The sequence below is a fragment of the Sarcophilus harrisii genome, chromosome 3 (assembly GCF_902635505.1).
Source record: "Sarcophilus harrisii chromosome 3, mSarHar1.11, whole genome shotgun sequence".
NCBI lineage: Eukaryota > Metazoa > Chordata > Mammalia > Dasyuromorphia > Dasyuridae > Sarcophilus > Sarcophilus harrisii.
Genome location: NC_045428.1, coordinates 409,171,766 through 409,195,536, shown reverse-complemented (window position 1 = coordinate 409,195,536; position 23,771 = coordinate 409,171,766). Strand labels below are relative to the sequence as shown.

General features: G+C 32.9%; 1 protein-coding gene across 2 annotated transcripts in view; it reads right to left on the bottom strand.

The window, feature by feature from the left end:
* Positions 1–2,262: 2,262 nt before the first annotated feature.
* SCN3A (sodium voltage-gated channel alpha subunit 3) overlaps positions 2,263–23,771 on the bottom strand; it is a 134,209-nt gene continuing 112,700 nt past the window's right edge. For both annotated transcript variants that reach the window (XM_031960554.1, XM_031960555.1), the window contains 7 exons: positions 18,555–18,677; positions 15,343–15,615; positions 12,259–12,312; positions 11,640–11,777; positions 10,030–10,134; positions 8,526–8,796; positions 2,263–5,515 (listed from right to left, as the gene is read on the bottom strand). In XM_031960554.1, coding sequence (XP_031816414.1) covers positions 4,320–5,515; positions 8,526–8,796; positions 10,030–10,134; positions 11,640–11,777; positions 12,259–12,312; positions 15,343–15,615; positions 18,555–18,677 — 2,160 coding nt within the window. In that variant the 3' untranslated portion in view covers positions 2,263–4,319. The remainder of the gene's footprint in view (positions 5,516–8,525; positions 8,797–10,029; positions 10,135–11,639; positions 11,778–12,258; positions 12,313–15,342; positions 15,616–18,554; positions 18,678–23,771) is intronic.

Here is a 23,771-nt window from a genome sequence, read left to right as displayed (position 1 = left end):
TCCATACTTGAAATTATTTTATAAATGTGGATTCCTTTTATTGGATTTCCATGTTTTTATTCTTAAGACTAATTCATCTAAATAATCTGAAATTCCTTTGAGAAACACACACATCCACACACATCCACACACATATTATATATATATATAGATATATAGATATGTAGACTCTAATAAGAGAAATTATTTTCTTTGGGGGCAGTGATTTTAAAAGACCGATAAAATGCTGTTTGGTTTCCATATCATGTTCAAGTCCATATTTGGGGAAGAGATATATAGAGAAGGGAAAAGCTAACCAGACCAGGAAAGCTAGCCTAGGTTCATATTCCATATGGGACTATGGGTGAGAGACAGCTGGTTGGACCCAGAGTCAGGAAGACCTGAATGTCAAATCCAGCATCAACCATTTACAAACTATATAACCCTGGGCATATCACCTAATCTCTGTTTACCTCAATCTATAGGAGAAGGAAACCACTCCTATATTTTTGCCAAGAAAACCCTATGATATTATTGTCTTTAAGATATGACTTTCCAGTTTCCAGTTGTTGATATCACAAGACCATAGGTCAAATAATATGTAACCTCTCAGAGTTTCAAATTCATCTGTAGTGTGTTAATAATCATACTTATTCCATTTGACTCACAATCATTGCGATGCTTGAATTTTGTACAACTTGAAGTGATTATACCCTTTGATTGCAAAGAAATTTGAACATTTTTTCCACTAAAAGTTACTCCAAATCACTTCACATTCCTGGTGGGAAGCAGTGCAGTTATTCCCCATTAGCATCCTACTTTAATTCTCTAATGTGTCAAATAAATTAACTGCATTCTCAGAAGTGATGTCAGTGAAGCATCTAGGGCCTATCAATTTGGGAGGGTTTTTGATCTGAATCTCAAGGATTAGCTTGATAAAGTAGAAGAGTTTCATCACCAGGCTGGCTATAAAATAGTGTGATTTTTGGTCACAACTCTTGAAAATTATTTAGTTCAATTTCAGGGGTCCTCAAACTTTTTAAAAAGGGGGCAAGTTCACTATCCCTCAGACTGTTGGAGGAGGGCCGGTCTATAGTAAAAACAAAAACTTTGTTTTGTGGGCCTTTAAATAAAGAAACTTCATAGCCCTGGGTGAGGGTGATAATTATCCTCAGCTGCTGCACCTGGCCCCCGGGCCGTAGTTTGAGGACCCCTGAATTAGATCATTGATGGAAATACACTAATGAAATTGCAGAAACTTTAAGTATTTGAAATAAATCATTCAGTTAAAATACAAATGATTAATACATTAATTGATTAATGATATTATATATAATGAGCAAGCTCACCAGGAAGCTGCAAAGTATTGTGTAGCTTCTCCATGATGTTTGCTCATCTGCTCTGATGAACAAAAAGCCTGAAGCAGATGAAGCCAATAGAGTTTCATCAGTCATCACATATGACTTAACCACAAATGTTGGGGGTAATTTTAGTATACTTTCTATTTTAAATTATGCTACACTTGGCAACTGGAGATTTTTCCAATGATCCTCACAAGGATGGATTTAAATTAGAGAGTAGCTAGTAGAAAAATCTCTAGTCTACAAGGCAGAATGTCTAGGTTCTAGTCCTGGCTTATCATCTAATTATCTGATATTATTATCTAACTAATTAGCTATGATTTTGGGAAGAATACTGACTCTATCTCTGGTTTCCAGTTGTTGTTTCATTTGTAAAATTAAAAAAGAGAGTAAATCTTATAAAGTCTAGCTCTAAAATATTAAATTATGTGATTGGCTAAAGGAAATACAATTTATCCCTTAGTAAATCATTAGTACATAGTACATCATATGTGAAAATTCATGGAAGTCATCAACAAAACGATTACATGTTAATAAAAAGTCAGAGAAAAAGCTCAATTACTTTGAAAAGAATTGGGATCAGAATTCTGGGTGCCAGGATAATAATCATTAGGATATGATAAGCATAACCTGAAAGTACTGTTATTAAATATTATATAGGTAAATAGCAATTTGGGGATTTATGATTTGAGGACTTCATATTTGGGGATTTCATAAATAGGAACAGGGAGCCTACTGTGTACAACCTCTTACCCAAACAAAAAACCCATTGAGTTTTTCTCTTCCTCTTGAAATCATGTACCATGTATTATTGTAAAAATTAACATCAATTTTTACATTTTAGCTGTGAGAAAAAGTACAAAATTCCCTTATTAACACCAACCCAACTTTTAAACTTGCAACAATAAAAGAGGCCAAGAAATTAAATATAATAAAAATTGAAATATTTATTCTTTTGGCTCAATAATAATGCTCACCATTCTTAAAGGGAATAGCAATTTCTTGCATGCAAGTCACCAATACACTTACTACAAGTCAATAGCTTTATAAAAAGATTCTACATTAAAATTTTGCTTGTGTAAGAAAAGCAAATTGTTTTACGTTGGGTAACTATACAATTTTGCTACTTTGCTTTTGTGAATCAAGAGCGTGATCCCAAATAATTTCTGCAACAAGTCTAGAGCAGCATGAATTAAAGAAAATAAGAATTATCTATGTAAATAAATACTGAAAAAGATAAGATGATTATGAAAATGGATAGTGAGTATAGTTAGAAACAAATGAACTGGTCTTTTTTCTCCTAATAATGCACTTTGCATTGTAAAATGATTAGAAATATTGTATCAAAACAAAGGAACCCACAAATACCCTTTCTTTTACTTTTATTTTTGAGAAGTTCTTCACTGAAAAGTATTATGGATTCAAAAATCTATAGCTGCTAATTGCTTTTTTTTTTTTAAGTAAAAGCATAAAGTAAAATAAACTTGCCATGACACCAACCTGAAAATAATCTTCTTATGTACAGAATGCTGACAAATGAAACAATATTTTACAATATTTATATTTAAACATATTTTAAAACAAAAAACGAAGTAAAGTTTTTTAAGCATAATAGGCAATCTGCAAGGTGTTTTCTTAAAATTTTGATAGACACCATATGATAGTCACTTAAATTTGAAAAACAAAACTAAAGAAGCTGTTAAAGGATTGTAAACTATTACTCATGACAGTAGACAGAGGTCTGGTTGAGTATTTGTTTTGATTTTACCACCAACATATGGCTTTCTAGAATAGACATGAAGAATGGAAGAAGTAAGAAGCTATAGCAGCAGCACAGGCAATATTAACATGCGTTAGTGAGAGCCTCCCAACTATGTATAATGAATGATACAGGATACATCATATTTGTTGCTGCACGCTTGCAAAAAAAAATTACACATACTGTGGTACATATTTGATTCATAAGTTATTTATCTGGCCATATATAATTGTTCAAACATGCACCACAGGATAAAATAACTATTTACATAACAGAGGCTGTTTCATTGACAAAAATTCTCAGCTTTGTTGAGAGTAGAAGATGGCTAATAAGCAATACTGCAGGAGAATGTGGAACAACTATTTTCATGTGATATGTTTTGTCCGTTATTTTGCCGAAACAGGTTCCTTCATCTGCTTTCTAGAAAATAACATTCAACCAAAACAATATATAGGACTTTGATTCTTGGAAGGAAATTTGCACTTGCTGAAACAGAATTATTTTCGTTAAAATAATTCATTAAAAAAATTAGAGGAGACTTTACAGGCACATAAAAGTGTTTAGAATGAGATACACACAACAAGCTGAAACACTCCCAGATTTAGGGCTATCTAAGAAATGGAAGCATTGTAAATATTGTCAACATTATGTATCTTTTCCCTCTCTGGGTGTAAGCTAGAATTGTAACGATCACAATAGCAAATAACTTCTACCTATGTAATTGAGGGAATTGTAGAGCATTTTTCTAAAATTTTAATCTTAAAACTTTAAAATGTGAGACACAAAGGGTAGTGAATAACTTGTGAATTAAGAAAATGACAAAACAACTAGGTCAAATCTTGTTTTTAAAAATGGCAAATGTTGCATGTGAAATACAATGAATACAATTACTTGACTAAAACTGTTTGGTGTTTATGTAATCACATTGATCACTTTGCAGAACTTAACTGGTCCCTACAGACTAAGTAGCCATTTCTTTCTTCTCTTCAGCAGTGTCAGTTGGTAGTGAGAACAGAAAACCCCTGTCAGTGTTGTTACCCTGTTTTACAGAGTTACAGTGATAGAGAGGGTCACTTGTCTTGTGAGAGGCACTGACCTTAGGTATGTGTGAAAAAATAAACAGTCAGTTTGGCATAGATCTCCTAAAGGAGTCCAGTTGACACAAACACATCACCTTCACAGGCTGTAAACAATGATCACAAAGAGAGTTCTTTGTTTCTTTACTTTTTATTTTCCCTGACATCTTTCCCTTTACTTCCATTTTCTAGTCTGTCCATTTCAAACTTTTCTTTATCTGGTTTTGTTACACTATCATATGAAGGTGGAGAGGTTGTAGAGGAACTTTCATCTGTCTTTTCTGGAGTAGTGTTACCATTTAGTTTATCAATAATTAAATGTTCTTTACTAGGTAGGTCTACTCTACCTTTACCATTATCATTATTATAGTCATTTGGTACCTTTTTAAGCCTTTGTCTAAAAAGATAGCATTTGAAATTACGCTGAATGATAGCAGCAGAAACCTCTTCTTGTTTCCTTTTCAAAGTAGTTGTAATTGGCTCATAAGAGACTTTGGAAGGATTAGATGCCATAAACCGATCTTCCATCTGTATTCGGAGAGCATCCATCTCCCCACTTTCACCCAAAACACGTTTTGTGAAAGCAAATAAGATGTCAAGGCAGTGAATTCGGTCCCCACTTACCATGGGCAGATCCATGGCTATGAGTTGGACTTTGTTTGGTTTTGCTATAAGAAGAGGAGGATCCAGGGCAGCTGCAAAATCAGAGAGTTTACTATATTCTATGAACTGGGTAGCATCAGGATCAAACTTCTCCCAAACCTCATAGAACATCTCAAAGTCATCCTCACTCAGTGGCTCCGCACTCTCTTCAGTTGCAACACTGAAATTCTCCAGGATAACAGCAATGTACATGTTCACAACCACCAGGAATGAGATAATAATATAACTAACAAAAAAGAAAATCCCAACTGAGGGGTTACCACAATCTCCTTTGACTGAGCTTCCAGGGTGAATTGTGTCTGGGTCACAGTCTGGTGGTCCGCTGTTAAGAATGGGTGCAAGCAAACCATCCCAACCAGCTGATGTGGTAATTTGGAAGAGGCAGATCATGCTGTTGCCAAAAGTTTCAAAATTAAACATATCATCGATTCCATATTCTTTCTTAACATAGGCAAAATTGGACATTCCAAAGATAGCATAGATAAACATGACCAAGAAGAGCAGGAGCCCGATGTTAAATAGAGCAGGGAGGGACATCATCAAAGCAAAGAGCAGGGTGCGAATCCCCTTCGCTCCTTTAATAAGACGAAGGATTCGTCCAATCCTGGCGAGACGGATCACTCGAAACAGGGTAGGGGACACGAAATATTTTTCTATCATTTCGGCTAGAAACATACCTATGGGACAAAGAACAAACTTTTTAATAAGGAAAATTCATCTTTCATAACAGTTCTTTAATCTTTACTAAGATAACATTGAGCTAGAAAATTCTGCAAATTACAGACTTCTACAAAGTGTCATTAACTCAAGCAAATTAATAAAATACTGTTTTAATAAATAGTTTAAAAGTTTCACAGAACAAAATTACATGTTACCCCCCTCCAGTTATAAATCTATAAATATTAAATGTTGCACAAATTATCTAATCTCCCTGACAATATAACCTTATTAAATTTAAGAGATTTATGCACCTATTATATGGAAGTCCCTTAGATGCTAAAGATATTTAGATGAAATGTGACATAATACCTGACCACAAGGAACTTATATTCTAACACTAAGGAGAAAGATATGAATAAATAAAAATAAAAGAAAGTACATAGTGAGAAAAACAGAAATATCCAGGCAAAATTCTTTAAGAAAATTTGATGTGTAATCCTTATAGCTAGGATATTAAAAGAAAACTTTACAAAGGATGTAGCCTTAATAGTCATTGAAAAAGAATTTCAGCAGGTGTAGAGGTAGACAGATTATGGTCTCAGAAGGGCATATACAGATACAAGAAGGTTGGATGGAGTGAAACAAGAGAACAGTCAATTGCCCTGTCTAACTGAAGCATAGAATCCTTATGGAGGAATGACTTGAAAGAAGCTTGATAAAATAAGTTGGAATTATATTGGGAGGATCTTAAAATTCTAGCAAAGGAATAACAGGGAATATGACATAGTAGTTAGAAGTCTTTAGCTCTTACCCACAGCTTCTTAAACACTAATGAAACAACAAGTTGGGCAAAATAGGAAACTACTGAAAGCTTTTGAGGAGAATGGCATGGACAAACTCATGTTTTATTCTAGTTGATGTGAGAAGAATGAATTAGAGAGGGAAAGGGGTCAGGTAAGGAAGGGAGAATAGGAGACTGTGAGAGGTAAAAATAACTCTGCCATCACCAGCAAGAGGGAAGGGAGGAAGACCAGCAGGTTTTAACAAATATAAATTTACATTTGAAATTATTGAGTGTGAGGTGCTGATAGATTGCCCATTCAGAGGAAGATGTATAGTAGACAGTTGGAATAAAAATATAGAACAAACATGGAAGAGTGGATAAAGAGATAATGAGGTTTATTAAGACTTGGGTTCAAATATTTCTTCTGAAACAGATCTATTTTTTGAACTTGGGTAAGTCATAACTTTTTAGTATCCCAGACTAGTAGCATCAAACTCATGTAGAAATGGATCCCTGTTGTTGACATAGAAAACCACAAATTAACAATATCTATCTTGCATTATATTTTTATGTATTTTTTACATATTTCTCAATTATGTTTTAATCTGGTTCAGGTTCATTTGAAAGTTTTGCTAGTATAAGTTTTGATGCCTCTAATTCAGAGAAGTCTCCAGGACTAATTATAGAATAGCGGTCAAGTAGCTTTGGTGTAAGGAGTTTTCTTAACAGGAGATCCCCATATCTACAAAATCACACACAAAATCACAAACATAATTTGACATGAACAGATTATTATATTTATTATTATGCTATTATTTCTACTGTCACAAAACCTCTGTATTTTCTCTTTGTAGTTTTACTCCACACACTACTGCAATATCAGTGGGTATCTGGTCTTTCATTTTTTTTTTTAATATTTAGCCATGTAACCTACTTTCTTTCTTAAGTATACATATCTTTGATGGTGTCCTTCTTTGTAAGGGGATTAACATTTTATTTATTAATGCGAAGCAAACAAAAACTTTTATTTTCTCTCTCTGTGTGTGTGTGTGTGTGTGTGTGTGTGTGTGTGTGTATAAGAGAGAGAAGAGGGAGGGAAGGATGGAGGGAGAGAGAGAACAAGAATGTCTCTATTACTCAACCATTTTGTTATTATCTTTAAATGCATTTGAGTAACAATTAAAGAGCACCACAAGAGATATGTGGCCAAGAGATATGTTGCCAAGTAAAACAAGATATATATTGTTTTACTAGGCAACACACAATTCCTGTGGAGTTTTATTCGCTTCAATTTTTGAAATGTTTCAGGTATACAGACTTTCAGGAATTTAGCTGGAGTTAAAATTAATTTTATTGCTCTGAGTCAGATGAGTGTGTGCAGTCTGGGATTATGAGTTGGTATTTGTATAAAAGAGGTCAAAATGGACAATCTTGGAGAGTTTTTCTAGTTTCCTGGCTTGGTAATGGTGATAACAGTTATTATTGCACTAAAAAAGTTTTAGCCCTCTTGAGCTAGGAAGAGAGGGACCAGCTGTTGAGAGTCACAGAGATTATTTTAGTATTCATAAGGTGAGAGGGCCTAGTATCACAAAAGTAAAAAACTTCACACCCTAAAGATATAACAAAAGTGTAATGGAGAATTATGAAGGTTTGCACTGACCATGTGTATATAGCCTACATATGTTTGCTCTAGTCATATGTGTTTCTGATTTTTCTATTCCTTCTCAGATGTTCCTTGGTCAAACATGTATGTGTATTCCATGAATGTTTCTTGCTCATGTGTGTTCTTTCCATGTGTGCTTTCACTCAGTGGAGATGTGGTAACTTGTGGAAAAATATACCCCAATTGTATGCATGGAGATAACTTTTCTATTAATCTCTTCATTTTCTAAGTTATTTGATTAAATGTATTTTGTATCCTCTGGTTGATTAATAAAAATAAATCCAATTAGTGCTCATGAATTATAGATTTGAATGAGTGCTATCCAGGACAATTCTGACAACATGCCATTGCATCTGGGAAACTTCTTATATGAGAAGTTCCTATGTGCCACATGAAATTAAATATCTATATTCTTAAGATGTTTTGTGTTATATATTTTTGATACATACTGCACATTCTACAACAAAAGATATACACATATACATACACATATATAATTAGATAAATCAAATTTAGCATCTTATTAGGCTTCATTTTCACCTCTATTATTAGGTCTCTCCTAAAACAAAGCATATCTTACCCACAATGGAAAGGATGACCACCACAAAATCAAAAATGTTCCAGCCTATGGTAAAGTAGTAATGGCGGAGGGAAATCATCTTCAGCACACATTCTCCAGTGAAGAGGACAATGAACACCAGGTTAATCCGGGACAGAATGCTAGTCATATCATCACTCTGGTCATCGGTCTCCACCATCATGGTGACCATATTGAGGCAGATTAGAATCATGATGCTGATATCAAAGACTTGTCTGGTTACAAAATCAAAGACCATGCCCTGGAATTTATTCTGCAAAATATAGAATGTTACCTTTCTAGTAAAAGGAAGGAAATTAAAAGGAAAATTAAAGAATTTTAAATACAATATAATGACAAAAAATGTGCCCTCTGCATTTGAGTAGCAGGACCAGCACACAAAAGTGGCTTTTCCTAAATCATAATTATTCCTTTTATACATACACATTCTTGAGTTCCTTCCAATTTTTTTTCTCCATTTCTTTCTCTTTTTCTGGGCTGGTTGTGTTACTGGAGAAACAAAGTAATCCAGTAACAAAGCATCCACTAAAAGCACAATAATGATAAAAACCAAAGCTTCTTTAAACTTTCATGAACTTTCTTTAGTTTCATGAGAAACAATGAATTGATCAGAAACTGAGCAATTAACTGAGTCTGTTTTCTGTCTTAGTATCTCTAGCACCTAGCATAGTGCTATCCACATAATGGTTCTGCATATTTGTCTGCTGAACTGGAATAAATTGTTATTTGTCAAATATGAGATGTAAATGGAAACATCTAGTGGATGTCTGCACTAGATGTGAAGAGTGGGGAAGGCAGAAGTCACTCTTTTATGGACTTCCTTATGATTTTGATGTAGGTGCCATCTCTACTTCTCTCTATTTCCATAGGACCTTGGAATCAAACATGTTAACAATATTGATGGATTCTTTTCTGAAACAATGAATGAATTAAAGTTTGAATTTTAATTAGAGAAAGGATATTTCCTATCCAAACTGGTAAACAGAGAAAGACAAAATAAATCAATAGAAGAGAATTATATATAGACGCTGAAAAGGGACAAACTCCAGACAGATGGTAATGTGGAAGTAAGTCAGGAGGTCAAAAACTGACCATATGATGGTAGAATCAGGTAAAGTTTTTGTGGTGTGGCATGGGCTAGTTAGGATGGGGGAAAGGAAGTTTAAAAAATGAAGCAGAGTTAACACTTAGGTTACAGTCATATATCTTTTCCCCAAATTCTTTCAACTCTTGAGTTTACATGAAGACATGCTTTTTTTGGTCTAGGGATGTGTAAATTTTGGGCATCACTAGCCCCAGATTACAAATGGGCAGTTTCAGTTTTTGGAAGCTGATAATTCGTAGTCATATTCAGCATAAGAGCAATTCTTCACTCTTTAATATACCTTACAAAAAAGAGCTATATATAGATTATACCCCCAAATTTGCTTCATTTATATTAAATTCTCCATGTCGATATGTCCATAGTACAAAGAATTATTCTTACTGCTGGTCTAGGGATAGGTTTCTGGGGTTTCTTCGATCCTAGTTTCTTCATTGCATTATAATATTTTTTCTGTTCCTCTGTCATAAAGATGTCTTGACCTCCAAAGTAAAGAAATATTATGAAAACTGGTTACAATCATTGAAATGTTTAATGCTACTAAAATTATTTTGCTATAATACATCTGAAATGCTAGTCAACTTGAATAGGTTTTTAAGTTTTCATGTTTGCATTCTGAGATACTCATCTAAGTGTAATGCTTTCCAAATATAAAAGGTGTGAAACTTCAAGCATATGGGACATTTATAGAATAAATAATACAGTGATTGCTTGCCTTCAAGCCAAGAAATCTAATTGTAAAACCTGACTTTGCCACTAATTGTATGACTATGGATCATTGACTTCTTAATTTTTCTTTTCTGTAAAGTGAGAGTGACAATATGGTCTATTTCATAGGATTGTTGTGAAATAATTGATTTGTAAAACTTAAAGTGACACATAAATGCTAGTTATTATCTTATAAATAGGAAATAATAATAATTCACATTCTTTTGCAGCACATTTGCATTAGATAAACTTATAGCATATGAGAGAACTTACTTGTTTGTTTAAAACATTTGGAGAACCCTTGGAAATATAAGCTTCTTTAGCTTTTCAAGACCTTTACTACCTGACTTCACCCTACCTTTCTAGCTATATACTCTCTCCTTACCTCATCCATGTAGAATTATTTTCTTCTTTATATCACTCAGCTCAAGTACTACCTTTTAAATAAAAGTCCTCCTGATTCTTCTAACTATTGTAGCTTTCCTTCTATAAAATTACTGAATTTAATTTTATATCAATTGTGTATGTGCTTTTATCTGTACATGATATCTCCTCTCATAAAATGTCAGCTCCTTAAGAGCAGGGACTGTTTCATTTTTGTTTTTGTATACATAGTGCCCATCACACTACCTGTATGTTCTAGTAGGTAGTTAATAAAAATTTATTGATTGACTGATTAACTGTAATAAATTATGATTTAAATTCTTTTTTAGGCAGACTTTAAGAGTAAATTCATAATGATTTTTTTGCTCTGACATAAGCATATACTCCATCCAATAGCACAATTTGTTATATTTTATTCTGTAGTTTTTTTTGACATTTATCTTTAAATAATCTCATAAGCAATTTGTAAATTTTTGAATATAATCCTAAAACAAAGCCACTAGGTTCCCCTTCTGCAATAGTGTGAGCTTTCACTGTTTTTCAAGCACCTATTTGACATCAGTTCTTTCAAACCCAGGATTTTGACTTGATTGTGCAATAGGGGAAGTAATGGGAAATTCTTAAGTGGGAAATAGAATCTAGAAAGCATTTTTCTTTGTCACTTAACCAATTTCTATATTTCATACAATTGGGATGGAATATGGAAGAGGCAGTCTGTCAGTTAATTTTTTGTGGTGGACAATGTAGGTGTTAGTTGTATTACACTAAGTGGAGAATACCTTCATCTAGTTGAAGTCCTAAAACCAAAACCATTTGATTATAATCAGAGCTGGTCTAGTAGGTATAGGAGTCTTATAGAGTTACAACCCAACCTATAGATTGGTAAAACGTGAAATACTTATCTTTTTTTTTTGCTGATTGAAGTTATCTATGATGACACCAATAAATAGGTTCAGGGTGAAAAATGACCCAAAAATGATAAAGATGACAAAGTATAAATACATATATAAATTGACTTCATATTCAGGTTGTTGCTTTACCTAAACAAAAAGCAAGCATACAATAAGCATTCAGTTGATAGTCATATGAAGCAAGTATCTTTTGAGTCTGGAGCAAGTTAATTAACATAAAAACAACTTCTGTCTTACAAAATCTTTATCTGAACTATGTTTCAAATTTCTACCCTCTACCTTATTAAGAGTTCAGATATGAATTTTTCTGACTGACTCAAAGTGCACAATACCCACCTTATTTCCCAACTTGGCTTACATGTAGCAAACTCATCCCAAATTCTCTTCCTATTATGAGCAACTTTTCTAGATTGGACATTCAGCATCTTTCCCATTTAGTCAGAAAATTTTTCTTACAACAAGTGTATGTACATTTCAAAATGTAATGCTTAAAACAACTGTGATATTATAATTTATAATATTCTGAGTACTCAATTTAGGAACTGTTATTTTTGTGCATTTTTTTAAAGAAAAATACAGCAGATATAAATAGTATATAAATGATACTTACTTCTCGTGAATCAACAGCTGCATACATAATATCCATCCATCCTTTAAATGTGGCCTATAAACAAGACATATTTAAATTCTACAAGAAAACCTTTTCAAAAAAATAAATGGCACTTTCCCACACAATTACTTGATAGTCTATTTTAAATAACTATTTTCATCCATTATTTTAAGAGGTTGTTATAAAACAAGCTATGCAGTTGTAGTCAGAATTTTGCCTTCTTTTATTTATTCTTGGAAACATTTTCCATTTCTGTTCTAAAAACTGCAAATCCAATGATGGTACATATATTATGTTTTATGCATACAACCATTCAAAGGATTAAAATTATTAATACCAAATTGAATTAAATGCTGATATTTTCTATGTCTACACACCACTGATTCTAGTTCACAGTTACTAGTTAATTTTTACAGCAAATAATAAACAGTATTCAATATCAAACAACATCAAATTCAACATCAAATCAACAATAAAAGTAATTATTAAGTGCTTTCCTGTATGCAAGACAGTGTACTCAGTGCAAAATATACAAATAAATAAACAATTCCTGCCCTCAAAGAATTATATTCTGCTGGGAGACAGGAGGTAAATATAGGATGTGGACATAAAGTACCATTATATACAAGCTAATACACAGTAGCTTTAAGAGGGAAAGAAGAGGAAGAATTGTGAGGATGAGGGATGGCCATGTTTACATATCAACCGATGAATTAACTTTTGATCCTGGAAGCATAAGGATTCACTGAAGCTGGTTGAGCAGAACAATAACATGATTAAACCTTTGTTTTAGGAATTTCAACCTGTCATCTGTATACTAGAGAGGACAGATCATAGTGGAGAGAGACTAATTGTAGAGAGACCAACAGGAAATTAATAAATTGGAGGAAATTCTGTTAAGGGACTGAATGAACTAGGATGATTGTAGTATGATGAGAGAAGGAAGCAGATCTGAGAGATATTGTGGAGATAGAATCAGCAAGACTTGGACAACTATTGCATATGGATTGTGAGGAGAAGTTTAGAGTCAAGGTTAACTTTAAGGTTGTGAAGATAACTGGAAGAATGATGTTAATCTATGTAGAAATAGGGATATTTGAATGAGGAATGTGTTTGGGAGGAAAGAAAATGCATTCACTTTGGGACCCATTGAATTTGAGATGATTAACAAGCAGTTGATGTAAGAATGGAAAGGTAAAGGATTTATATATACACATATACATTGTATATATGTATATATATATGTACTTATATAATATATAAAGATCCATTTAAACACACACACACACACACATATGAAGAGAGTTAATTAAATTTAGAGGAATAAATGAGATTCCTGGAGGTCCTAGGAAAGAGCTCTAAAGCATGACCATGGTGAGAGGCTATGCTTTGGATGATATAGAAATGAGACTGGGGAGTAGTAATACAAGAAGGAAGAGGACCAGAAGAGAATAGTGTCATGAAAAGCCACAGAGAAGAAAATAAAAGGGGAGGGTCTACATTGTCAAAAAGATGAGGACCGAGAAAAGGTTATACATTAGGAATTATCGAGACACTAAAAGTTTGGAGAAAGCAGTTGAGATTGGTAACCATATTTAAGGTTTAAAAAGTAAGTGTAGTTCAGAAAATGGAAGCAAAAAGTGTAGATGGCTTTTTCTAAAAGTTGGAACTGTAAAAGAGAAGAGAAAAATATACAGTAAAAGTTTTGAGAGAATGGCAGACGATTTAATATTGTTTAAAAATGAGGACTCCCTCATGGGCATATCTGTAAACATCAGAGAAGAAGCTTGTGGGACAAGAGACAGCGAAGATTAAAGAGACAAAAAATGATTGAAGGAACAATTTATGGAAGTTGAGAAAAGGGGAAAGAATCAAGAATATAAATAGAAGGTTTGGCTAAAAAAAAAAAAGGTTGTCAGAAACTAAAATGAAGACAATGGTGGGGAATAATGTTTAGGAGATTTAGGTATAGATAGGAAAAAAAGAACATCATTAGAGGTAGCCTTTTGGTAAAATCTAAGGAAAGATCCTCTCCCAAGGGGTAAAGAAAAGGGGTGGTATTTGAGAAGAGAGTTCTGTTTTGAACAGAAGCTATGGAGAATGTAATTGTGATTAAACTAGGAAAAAGAATTAGCTTACAGATGTCAGTTAGACTAGAGTTAGATAACAAATATTTGTTATCTAATATCTAATATCTAATGAGCCTGGTCATGTGTTTTCCTACAGTGGTACTCACCAACACACAAATGTCAGTGGAGAATTAAGAAGTAGAGGTTTGGCAAGATGAAGAATGATACAATATTTGGGCAAAGTATTCAATGGTAGATGATAGTGTAAAGTAAAATTGCTAAAACATAAGATGAAAACTATAAAAAGAAGTAAATGTGGCTAACACAGAAGTAATGAATGACTAGGAAAATAGCAAAAGAAGTATGAAGTGAATGGAAATCATGATGAAGACAAAGAAGAGCCTTAAGAAGAGTTTAAAAAAAGAGATGAAAGAAGTTGTAGTCTAAATGATGAATTTCAATAAAGAATCACTGTAGTCAAGATGTCTAAACTATTTGTAAACATAGGCAAAACCTGTGAGCTCATACTAGGTTTTTTACCTTATATCATAATCAAATAAATATGTTTATTCTTGTCTAAGAATGATAAGCAGAACCTAGATGATGCAGTAAAGCTTAAAATAAAGACTGTTCTCATCATCAAAAATGAATTGGAGACCATAGAACATTTAAAAGTAATTAATGAGCCATTTTCTTCTCAAAGCTCAGTTTTCTTTTTTTTTTCAAATTTAAACCAAAAACAGTAGACATTTATTCCTCAGATTTTTGTGCAAGAATATAGAGATGCATCAGAAAATGGACAGGACAGAATCTCAGGTTCTAAAAGTGTTGCAAAGCTCAGTTTTCAAGTGTGAAGAATTCAAACTGAATTAACATCACATATTTCTCCATCACAAATTTTTAACAGTCATAAAGCCCATTGCCATAGAGGAAAGTTTATACTTAAAAATAAGAATCCATCATTCACTTTAGTACTGCTGATCACAACCATATAAGCAGATTAATAGGTACTTACCACTTGAAGCAGGGCAAGGTATCCAGCTCCAACATTATCAAAGTTTACTTTCACATTTTTCCACCTTGCCTGATCTCCAAGAGCTTGACAATCAGTAAAATTGTTGACTTCCTTAACTTCAAACATCGCATCAGTTGTGACATTAACACAGTGGTAGAATTTGCCAGCAAATAAATTTACTCCCATGATGCTGAAGATGAGCCAGAATATGAGACAAACCAACAGGACATTCATGATGGAGGGGATAGCTCCAACCAAAGCATTCACAACCACCTACCTCAGAAAAAGGAAACAATGCATTAAAAAAAATAAAACACCTTTTTTTTTTTTAACTTGACTTCTATTTTATTTCCTTCTAAAATAGCATTGTGCAAATTTTTAATAAAAACATATATAAAAGAATTGAATCTTCCATCATCAGTGTTTAAAATAAAATAAGTATTTGGTAAATATAAAAAAGTGACAGAACTTAAGATCGATAGTATATTTAGAAAGCAATAATATGCCAAAGTATGAAAAAGAAATAAAGAAAAACCTGGTAGTAAGATGGAGTCATAAAATGTTTGTATGCTGGAGAAAAAAAAAGAAAGAGACATTAAATATCAACAAAAGAAATTAAAATTAGCAAGCAAAACAAATTAATTTGCAAAAAAACTTAATACATGAAGTTAATGAATCCATGAGGGGATGGTTATACAAAGGACTTTCATAAATAAGCTAGGTGTTTTATATACCTTCAATTTATATTTTCAGATGTTAAAATGTTCAGAATCTGAGAAACATTGATGAGAATTTGTTTTCTTTATACTTGGTTGTTCATAGTTTCTATAAAGTATATTGCAATAAAAGTGAGTTTTCTTCTGAAGACATAACACTATTGCTCCTAAGTGTAAGGGTAGAATTTAAGGTATTGTTCAAACATTTTGAATAAGGAACATTTTACTTCAAGTAAGTCTTATTTAAGTAAGACTGATATAATGAGTAAGGAAAATAATTTAATTTTATCTAATAAAAGCAGGGTCAAGAGTAAGTTATTGGAATTTAAAAGATTTATGTTGAGCACATAATAAATCAGACTACTTCCTCAGTGATTATAATAAACTCTTTAATTGAAGAGGCTAGGGAATATAGCAGATAGACCCTAAGTTGTGATGTCAGACTGGATATCATAATCAGAGTTAAATGTTTACTAGCTGTGAGACCCTGGAAAGTTATTCAATCTGTCTGTAAAATAGGGATAATAATAATAATAATAATAATAATCCTACCTCCTAGGAGGGCAGTTAAGTAGTGTAGTAGATAGAATTGTTGGGTCTGGAGTCAGGTAGACTCACCATCCTAAGTTCAAATATAGCCTCATATATGTAGTAGCTGTGTGACCCTGTGTAAGCCACATTAGTCATCTCTGCCAAGAAAATCCCAAGTGTGGTTATGAAGAGTTGTACATAACTGAAATGACTGAACAACAACAACCTTCCTAGGATTGTTGTAAGGATAAATTGAAAAAAAAAATGTGAAAATCACTTTACAAGCCTTAAAAAGTATATAAATATTATGTAAATGGGCAGGTAGGTAAAGCACCAGGCCTGGAGTCAGGAAGACCTGAGTGCAAATGTGTTCTCAGAAACTTACTAGCTGTGTGACCCTCGCAAATGACTTCACTCCATTTGCCTCAGTTTCCTCATCTGTAAAATGAGCTTGAGAAGGAAATGGCAAACCTCTCAGTATGTTTGTCAAGAAAACTCCACAAGGGGTCACAGAGAGTCAGACATGACTGAAAAATGACTCATCAACAATCATTAAATTCATGGGTCAGTAAACTAAGGCCCAAGAATGAAATTTGACCTCTTTCCTGTTTTTTTTTTTTTGAACAGTTAGCAGCTTGTGAGCCATATAAAAATAAACAGCAAACTAGATTTAGCCCCCAGTATGTAGTTTGCCAATCTTTGCTAGAATATATATGTAAAACAAACAATGGATTCAAGAACTTCAAAACCCTCAATTTAGGAAATATAATTTTGAATCTATTCTCCTAGCACTTACTATGTGACCATGGGCAAATCACTTAACCTGAATCTCCTATGTAAAATTGGAATTAATAACAATTCACAAGATAGTTGTGAAGGCCAAATGAGAAACTACAATATAATTCGCAAAAAAGTAAAATGTAATTATGATCTATTTTTATTTTGAATCAATTAGATAAAATATGCAAACTAAAAGTATTTTTCATTTATCATTTTACTTATGTAGAAATTGAAAACTATAACACAAGGAGATCATTTATTCTTATGCAGAAATTTTGTGCTGAAATTACTTTCATAGTAATGCATATTTATTTTATACAATTTCAAATATTGTCCAGAGTTGTTCTATTTACAGTGTCAGTTAAAAGGGTGCATATATACTCTTCAGATTAGAATAAAAGTAACAAGAAGAAAGTAAAATTAGATTCATTGTTTATTCAGAGGTCAAGAATATAACTTAGAACCAATTGTACAGATAGTTAATGCAAATTATCTCCAAAGTCGGTTTTATCTTTAGTTTCTGAACAACTTCCTTTGTTGCTTTGATCTTAAAACTATTATCAAGACGCAAATGTTAGGCTTTTTTCTTTTACATTTTAAGAAATATATGTATAAGTACTTAGAAATTATTTATCTTTATTACTAACTTTTTGAGAAATCAGAATATCATCTGTGGAGAAGAAAAAAGCAATTTTCTAAGGTTTTTACTATGAATTTACTAGCTGTGTGATCATGGAAAAATTGTTTCCCCTTTCTGTGCCTTACTTTCCTACTTTGTAAAGTGACTGGGGTTGAATTAGATGATTTCTTCCCACTAAATCCTAAATTCTTCTCATTAACTTAAGTAGGAAATATGTATCAAAATGAGTTAGTGCAATATGTATGGTTGCATGTAGCCTTTTATGGGCTAAGCGCTGTGATTTTGATGTAGTGGAAAGGCTAGTGATCTGGGAGTCAAAAACCTGATGTTTAGTCTTAGTTCTTCCAGTAAGTGAGTGTAAGATTTTGTCTTATTCGTATAATCTATTTGTGATTTAGGTGGCCCATGATGAATTTGAGTTATGTTCTGTGATTTTCTGATTCTTTGCAATAATAAGAGGGATAAATTAATTACACTTGTTACAATGCTCATTTTAATACTTATTTGTTAAAATATCATTTGAGGAATTTTGATTAATTTCTTACCCTCATTCCTTCAAATCGGGACAATGCTCTCAAAGGTCTTAAAGCTCTTAGAGTTCGAAGGGATTTGATGGCACCAAGTTCCGAGTAGCCTAGAGCATTAGCTACCAAGCTAACCAATGATACCTATGCATATCAAAAGACAAAGATAGGAACTTTAATTAAGCAATTCTACCATAGAATAATAGCAAAGGGTATAAATAGCCATATATCAAAAAAGGGAAATATATCTACTTTTAAAAATCTAACATTTTTTCAGAATGTAATCATGTAATGTTTTTTAACTGACTGATTAAAACCATGCACAACTAATTGGTTTAACCTTTTTAAACTTTGGTTTCTTCATTTGTAAAATGATGATAACATTTTTAATACCTCCCTCCCTTAGAGGGTTTTTGTGTGAATCAGATGCACATATTTAAGTAAATTGTTTTGTAAATGACAGCTATTATTATCAGTCTTATATAAAATTAAATTACTTAATTAGTTGGATTAACTATAGACCCCACTAAATGTAGCTCTATATCTCTATATAATTCCATAAAGATTTTTAATTGATTACTTAAATATTTAATTTAATCTGTTTTGTTGATGAGTGTACTCTTTCCAATGTGTAGAACACATATTGTCTCACCTTGGCTTATTTTTTTCCTATGTCCTTTCATAAACCCTCCATAGAGGATCTGCCCAATGTGTGAGGTTTTTTAATACACACACACACACACACACACACACAAACATGTGTGTATTACTTTTTGTTACCACTTAATATGGAATTTCATTTTTCTGATCACACATCTCTTTAATGTTGTCAATTGTGCCATTTCTTTCATGAAATTTATTTCTGCTATTAGCAGAAAACACTACACTGAAGCCTACTTACACCTACCATGTATTTCTCTATTGTCTTAATGGTGACCTGCAATTTTACTTTTTCAGGACAATGTATTCCACTATTCGCATTCTCTTTCATTTTTAATATGGTAAAATCTGATAACTATATCCCCTTTTAAAAATATTTTTCCTTCAGTAATTTCAAGATGGTTTACCGAATTACAAATCACAAATACCTGAAATACCTTATGGTAATCTATCGAATTTAGCCAAAATCAGCCTAGAATTTATAAAAGTTAATGTGAGGTAAATAGCAATCACAAAGGTCTCAGTGATTGAGTTAAAGCAGATCTTATATCACTCAAAAGTTCTTGTTAAGATATCTTGAATTAATTACCTTTGTAAATTTTATGGTGAATTTTCCCCAACCATTTTAAACTGAGTACTGTAAATCCAAAATAAATTTATAGCCTGAGAATTATAACCTAAAACCAGAAACAATTCCAGAAACTCTCCAAGAACAGGCAAGTCCCCATAGGATTTTAGCCTGAGGAACTTTAAATATTCAAGCCTAAAGGTTTTCTATGGTTAACCCAGGACAGATCTGTGTTCAAGCATTGGTAGTTGGAAAAAATACATATAGTGATAAGAAAGCATTCAAGCATGAAAAATAAAGAAGCAAGATTTCCCAAAGAGAGGGAGGGGAATAGTAATCTTGAAAAACATATCATATTCAAATCTCATAAATGTGTATTGTGCACTAGTTACAGACAGGATAATGGTGCTAGCTGGAGTGTTGCATGTCTTTAGATTGAAGAAGACCTAGTTTCAAATGCTGCTTCCAGTGTTTACTAGTTGTGTGACTAGGAAAGTCACTTAATCTCTTTGAGTTTGCACAACTAAGACTATAAATTATTTTTTTTTGCAACATGCCTTAGTGGAGATATTTCACATACCAACAAAATCCCAGGTCCTTAGCATATTGAATTATGTGCAAAACACTATTGGGTACAAAGAGAGATTTCCCCCTCCTTCTGATTACACCTGGGATATCTTTGATATCAGGAATTCTCCATGAGGTTCAGCACTGACCCTGCAACTTACAGGCTGCAAGAGAGAGTCAACTGGGATACTGAGAAGTAAGTGCAGGTTTGTGAAATCTGTATGTGTTAGAGGTAGGGACTGAAGCCAGGTCTTCCTGAAGGAAAGCTTGAGTCTTTAGCTGCTCTGTCATGCCACCTTTCACCAGCAAAAATTCAAAGGTTAAATAACACATAGTCCCTTTTCTCATGGAGTTTATGACTTTGTTATAAAAATATGATTATAAACCTCAGAACCATTTCAGGGGCACATTCCCACCATAATTGCTACCACTGTTAGTGGGGTGAGAGTTGGCAAATGTTGCAACAGGAGAAAGTTCATAGTAACTGTTTTCCAGTTAGGTATTTGGATGCCACAGAGTTCAGGGACTCTGGGAATCAAGAAATTTATAAGGTGTAAAGCATACTCTTATTTCTCCATTGCTCAGATGCTTAGCTGATCAATATCTTATAAAGATGCACAAAAAATATAAAGGCTTAAATCAGGCCTCATTATTTAATTGAAAATTATTATGTATAGAAATCTATAAATTAAATGACTACCATCATTTATAGGTTGGTAATTAGGAACAGACTGTGAAATAGAAGGCAATGTGAAAAGATTACTTTTTCCATTCAAATTACTGTACAAGAAATTTTATAATTTATTTAATTACAATGCCTTTATTTTGTTATTACTTGTAAAAAAAAGGTATTTTTACATAAGGCAGAAACTCCGCCCTAGATGTTTTCCTGAACCCCAAACCCATATTACCAATTGCTTTTTGGACATTTTGATATATACCATGGTCATTTGAAACCAAATATGTCCTGAAAAGAACTCATATTTACCTCTAATCTCACACCTCTTCTGAACTTCCCTATTATTTCCAAGGACACAATTATCCTTTAAGACATCCAAGTTCACAACCTTGATGTCATCTTCAACTATTATTTTCACACATCTGACATATTCAATCAGTTTTCTGATCTTGTTTTCTATCTCTATGACACCTCTAGCATATATTTCTTTCTCTCAAATAAAATAAGCACTGGCATAATTGAGGCCCTTATCTTGTCTCAGAAGGATTATTTTAAAAGTTCCTAATTGGTTTCCCTGCTTCAAGCCTCTTCTTGGAACTCCAGCAGCCAAAGTGATTTTCCTAAAGCTCAGATCTGACCATGTCATTTTCTCCTGCTCAAAAAGCTCCAGTAGTTCTATGTTGCCTCTAAGATAAAAATATAAATTTTCTTGATAAATTTTTTAGACTTAATAGTATTTTTCCAATATAGTTTTCAACATTCTTTGTAAGATTCAACAAAATCTTTGTAAGATTTTGAGCTCCAGATTTTTCTCCCTTCTTTCCCTCTCCCTTTCCAAAGGCAGCAAACAATCTGATATAGATTATACATGTCAAATCATGTTAAACATATTTCCGCATTAGTCATAGGGTGAAAAAAGACTCAAGAAAAGTAAAGAACCACAAGAAAGATAAAAACAACAAAAAAGGGAAAATAGTATGCTTCGATCTGGATTCAGACTCTATAGTTCTTTCTTTTGATGTAGTCAGCATTTTCCATCACAAGTCCCTTGGAACTGTCTTGGATCACTGCATTGCTGAGAAGAGCTAAGTTTGTCATAGTTCCCTGATCAATATTTAAAGCTCTACATAACCTAGGCATTTCGTTTTTTTCCCTTCAATCAATTCCAATTATATGCAAAGATAGTTTTCAATATTCATTTTTTAAGATTATCAATTCCAAATTTTTTCTCCCACCCTCCCTTATCCTTCCCCTTTTCGAAAGAGCAAGCAGTCTGATATAGATTATACATGTACAATCATGTTAAATATTCCCACATTAGTCATATTGTGAAAGAACTTAGGACAAAAGAGGAAAACCACAAGAAAGATTTTTAAAAAGGGGAAATAGTATGCTTCAATCTGCATTCAGACTCCATAGTTCTTTCTCTTGATATGGTCAGCATTTTCCATTACAAGTCCCTGGGAATTATCTGGGATCATTACATTGCTGAGAAGAGCTAAGTCTATCACAGTTGCTTGATTGGTATTTAATGCTCTGCATAACCTAGGTATTTCTTACCTCCTTGGCCTTCTTACACATAATTCCTACCTACATTGTGTTCCAGTCCTATTTGTCTCACAGTTATTTCTCAACAGGGCACTTTACCTCACATCTTCATGATTTTACACTGACTGTCATTCCTGAAATGCTCTTGCTCCATACTCCTATTTTATAGTCTTTTGTCAGCTCCTAGAGACTTTCTTTCCAATACTATTTTGTGTCTGGTGTCTTTCTGTGTTTCCTGACTATAATAGATATACACAATATATTATATAACACATATAACACATACCATGCTTGATATGTTACAATGCATGTGTCATCTTGCATCTTTTGTCTTTGTTTCCTGTGTGCCATTACATATGTATATGTTGTTTTCCTGGGTAGAATGTGAAGTCCTTGAGGGCAGAAACTATTTCATTTTTGCCTTTTTGTCCCTGGCACCCAGTACAGGTTTCTGCCCCATAGTAGGCATTTAATAATGTGTGTTACCCTACTTCATCTGTCCTTTTTCATATTATACTATTATTTTAAACAGAATGACAAAAAAGGAAAAAAGAAACATCATGGCATTATACATTTACACATACTTGTCTATTATAATTTCTCCTGAGATCTCTGAATTAGAGCTATAAATGATTACTATATATAATATATATATATATATAGCTACAATTTTCAATAAATAGTGATAATCAATTTACTGCACATGATTTATATAGATAAATTCCCCATAGACTGAAATATATTAGAAATTTAACTATAATTATTCTTTGCAAAATGAAATGAAATGAATTTCATTTAAAAATGAAAAACTATAGCACTTTCAGTGAATTTATAGTCTGTTGCTAACATGTCAATGGAATTTTTATCCTACAATTTTCAGCTTTCTACCAGTTAGCAGAATTGCTCCATAGCAATTATAATTTGTATATTTTTCAAGGGAAAACATTTATTAAGCACCTACTAAGTGCTTCACATTGGATATATAAGAAAGGCAACAATAGTCTCTACACTCAAGGAGCTCACAATCTACTGTCTACAAACAATGTAAACAAATAAATTGGAGATAATCTCAGTGGGAAGGCACTAACATTGAAAGAGCAGGTAAGGCTTCTTGCAGAAGATGGGATTTCAGCTGAGACTTAAGGAAGACCAGATGGCAGAGATAAGGGATAACATTCAAGGCATAGTGCACAACCAATCAGAAAACATGAGTAAG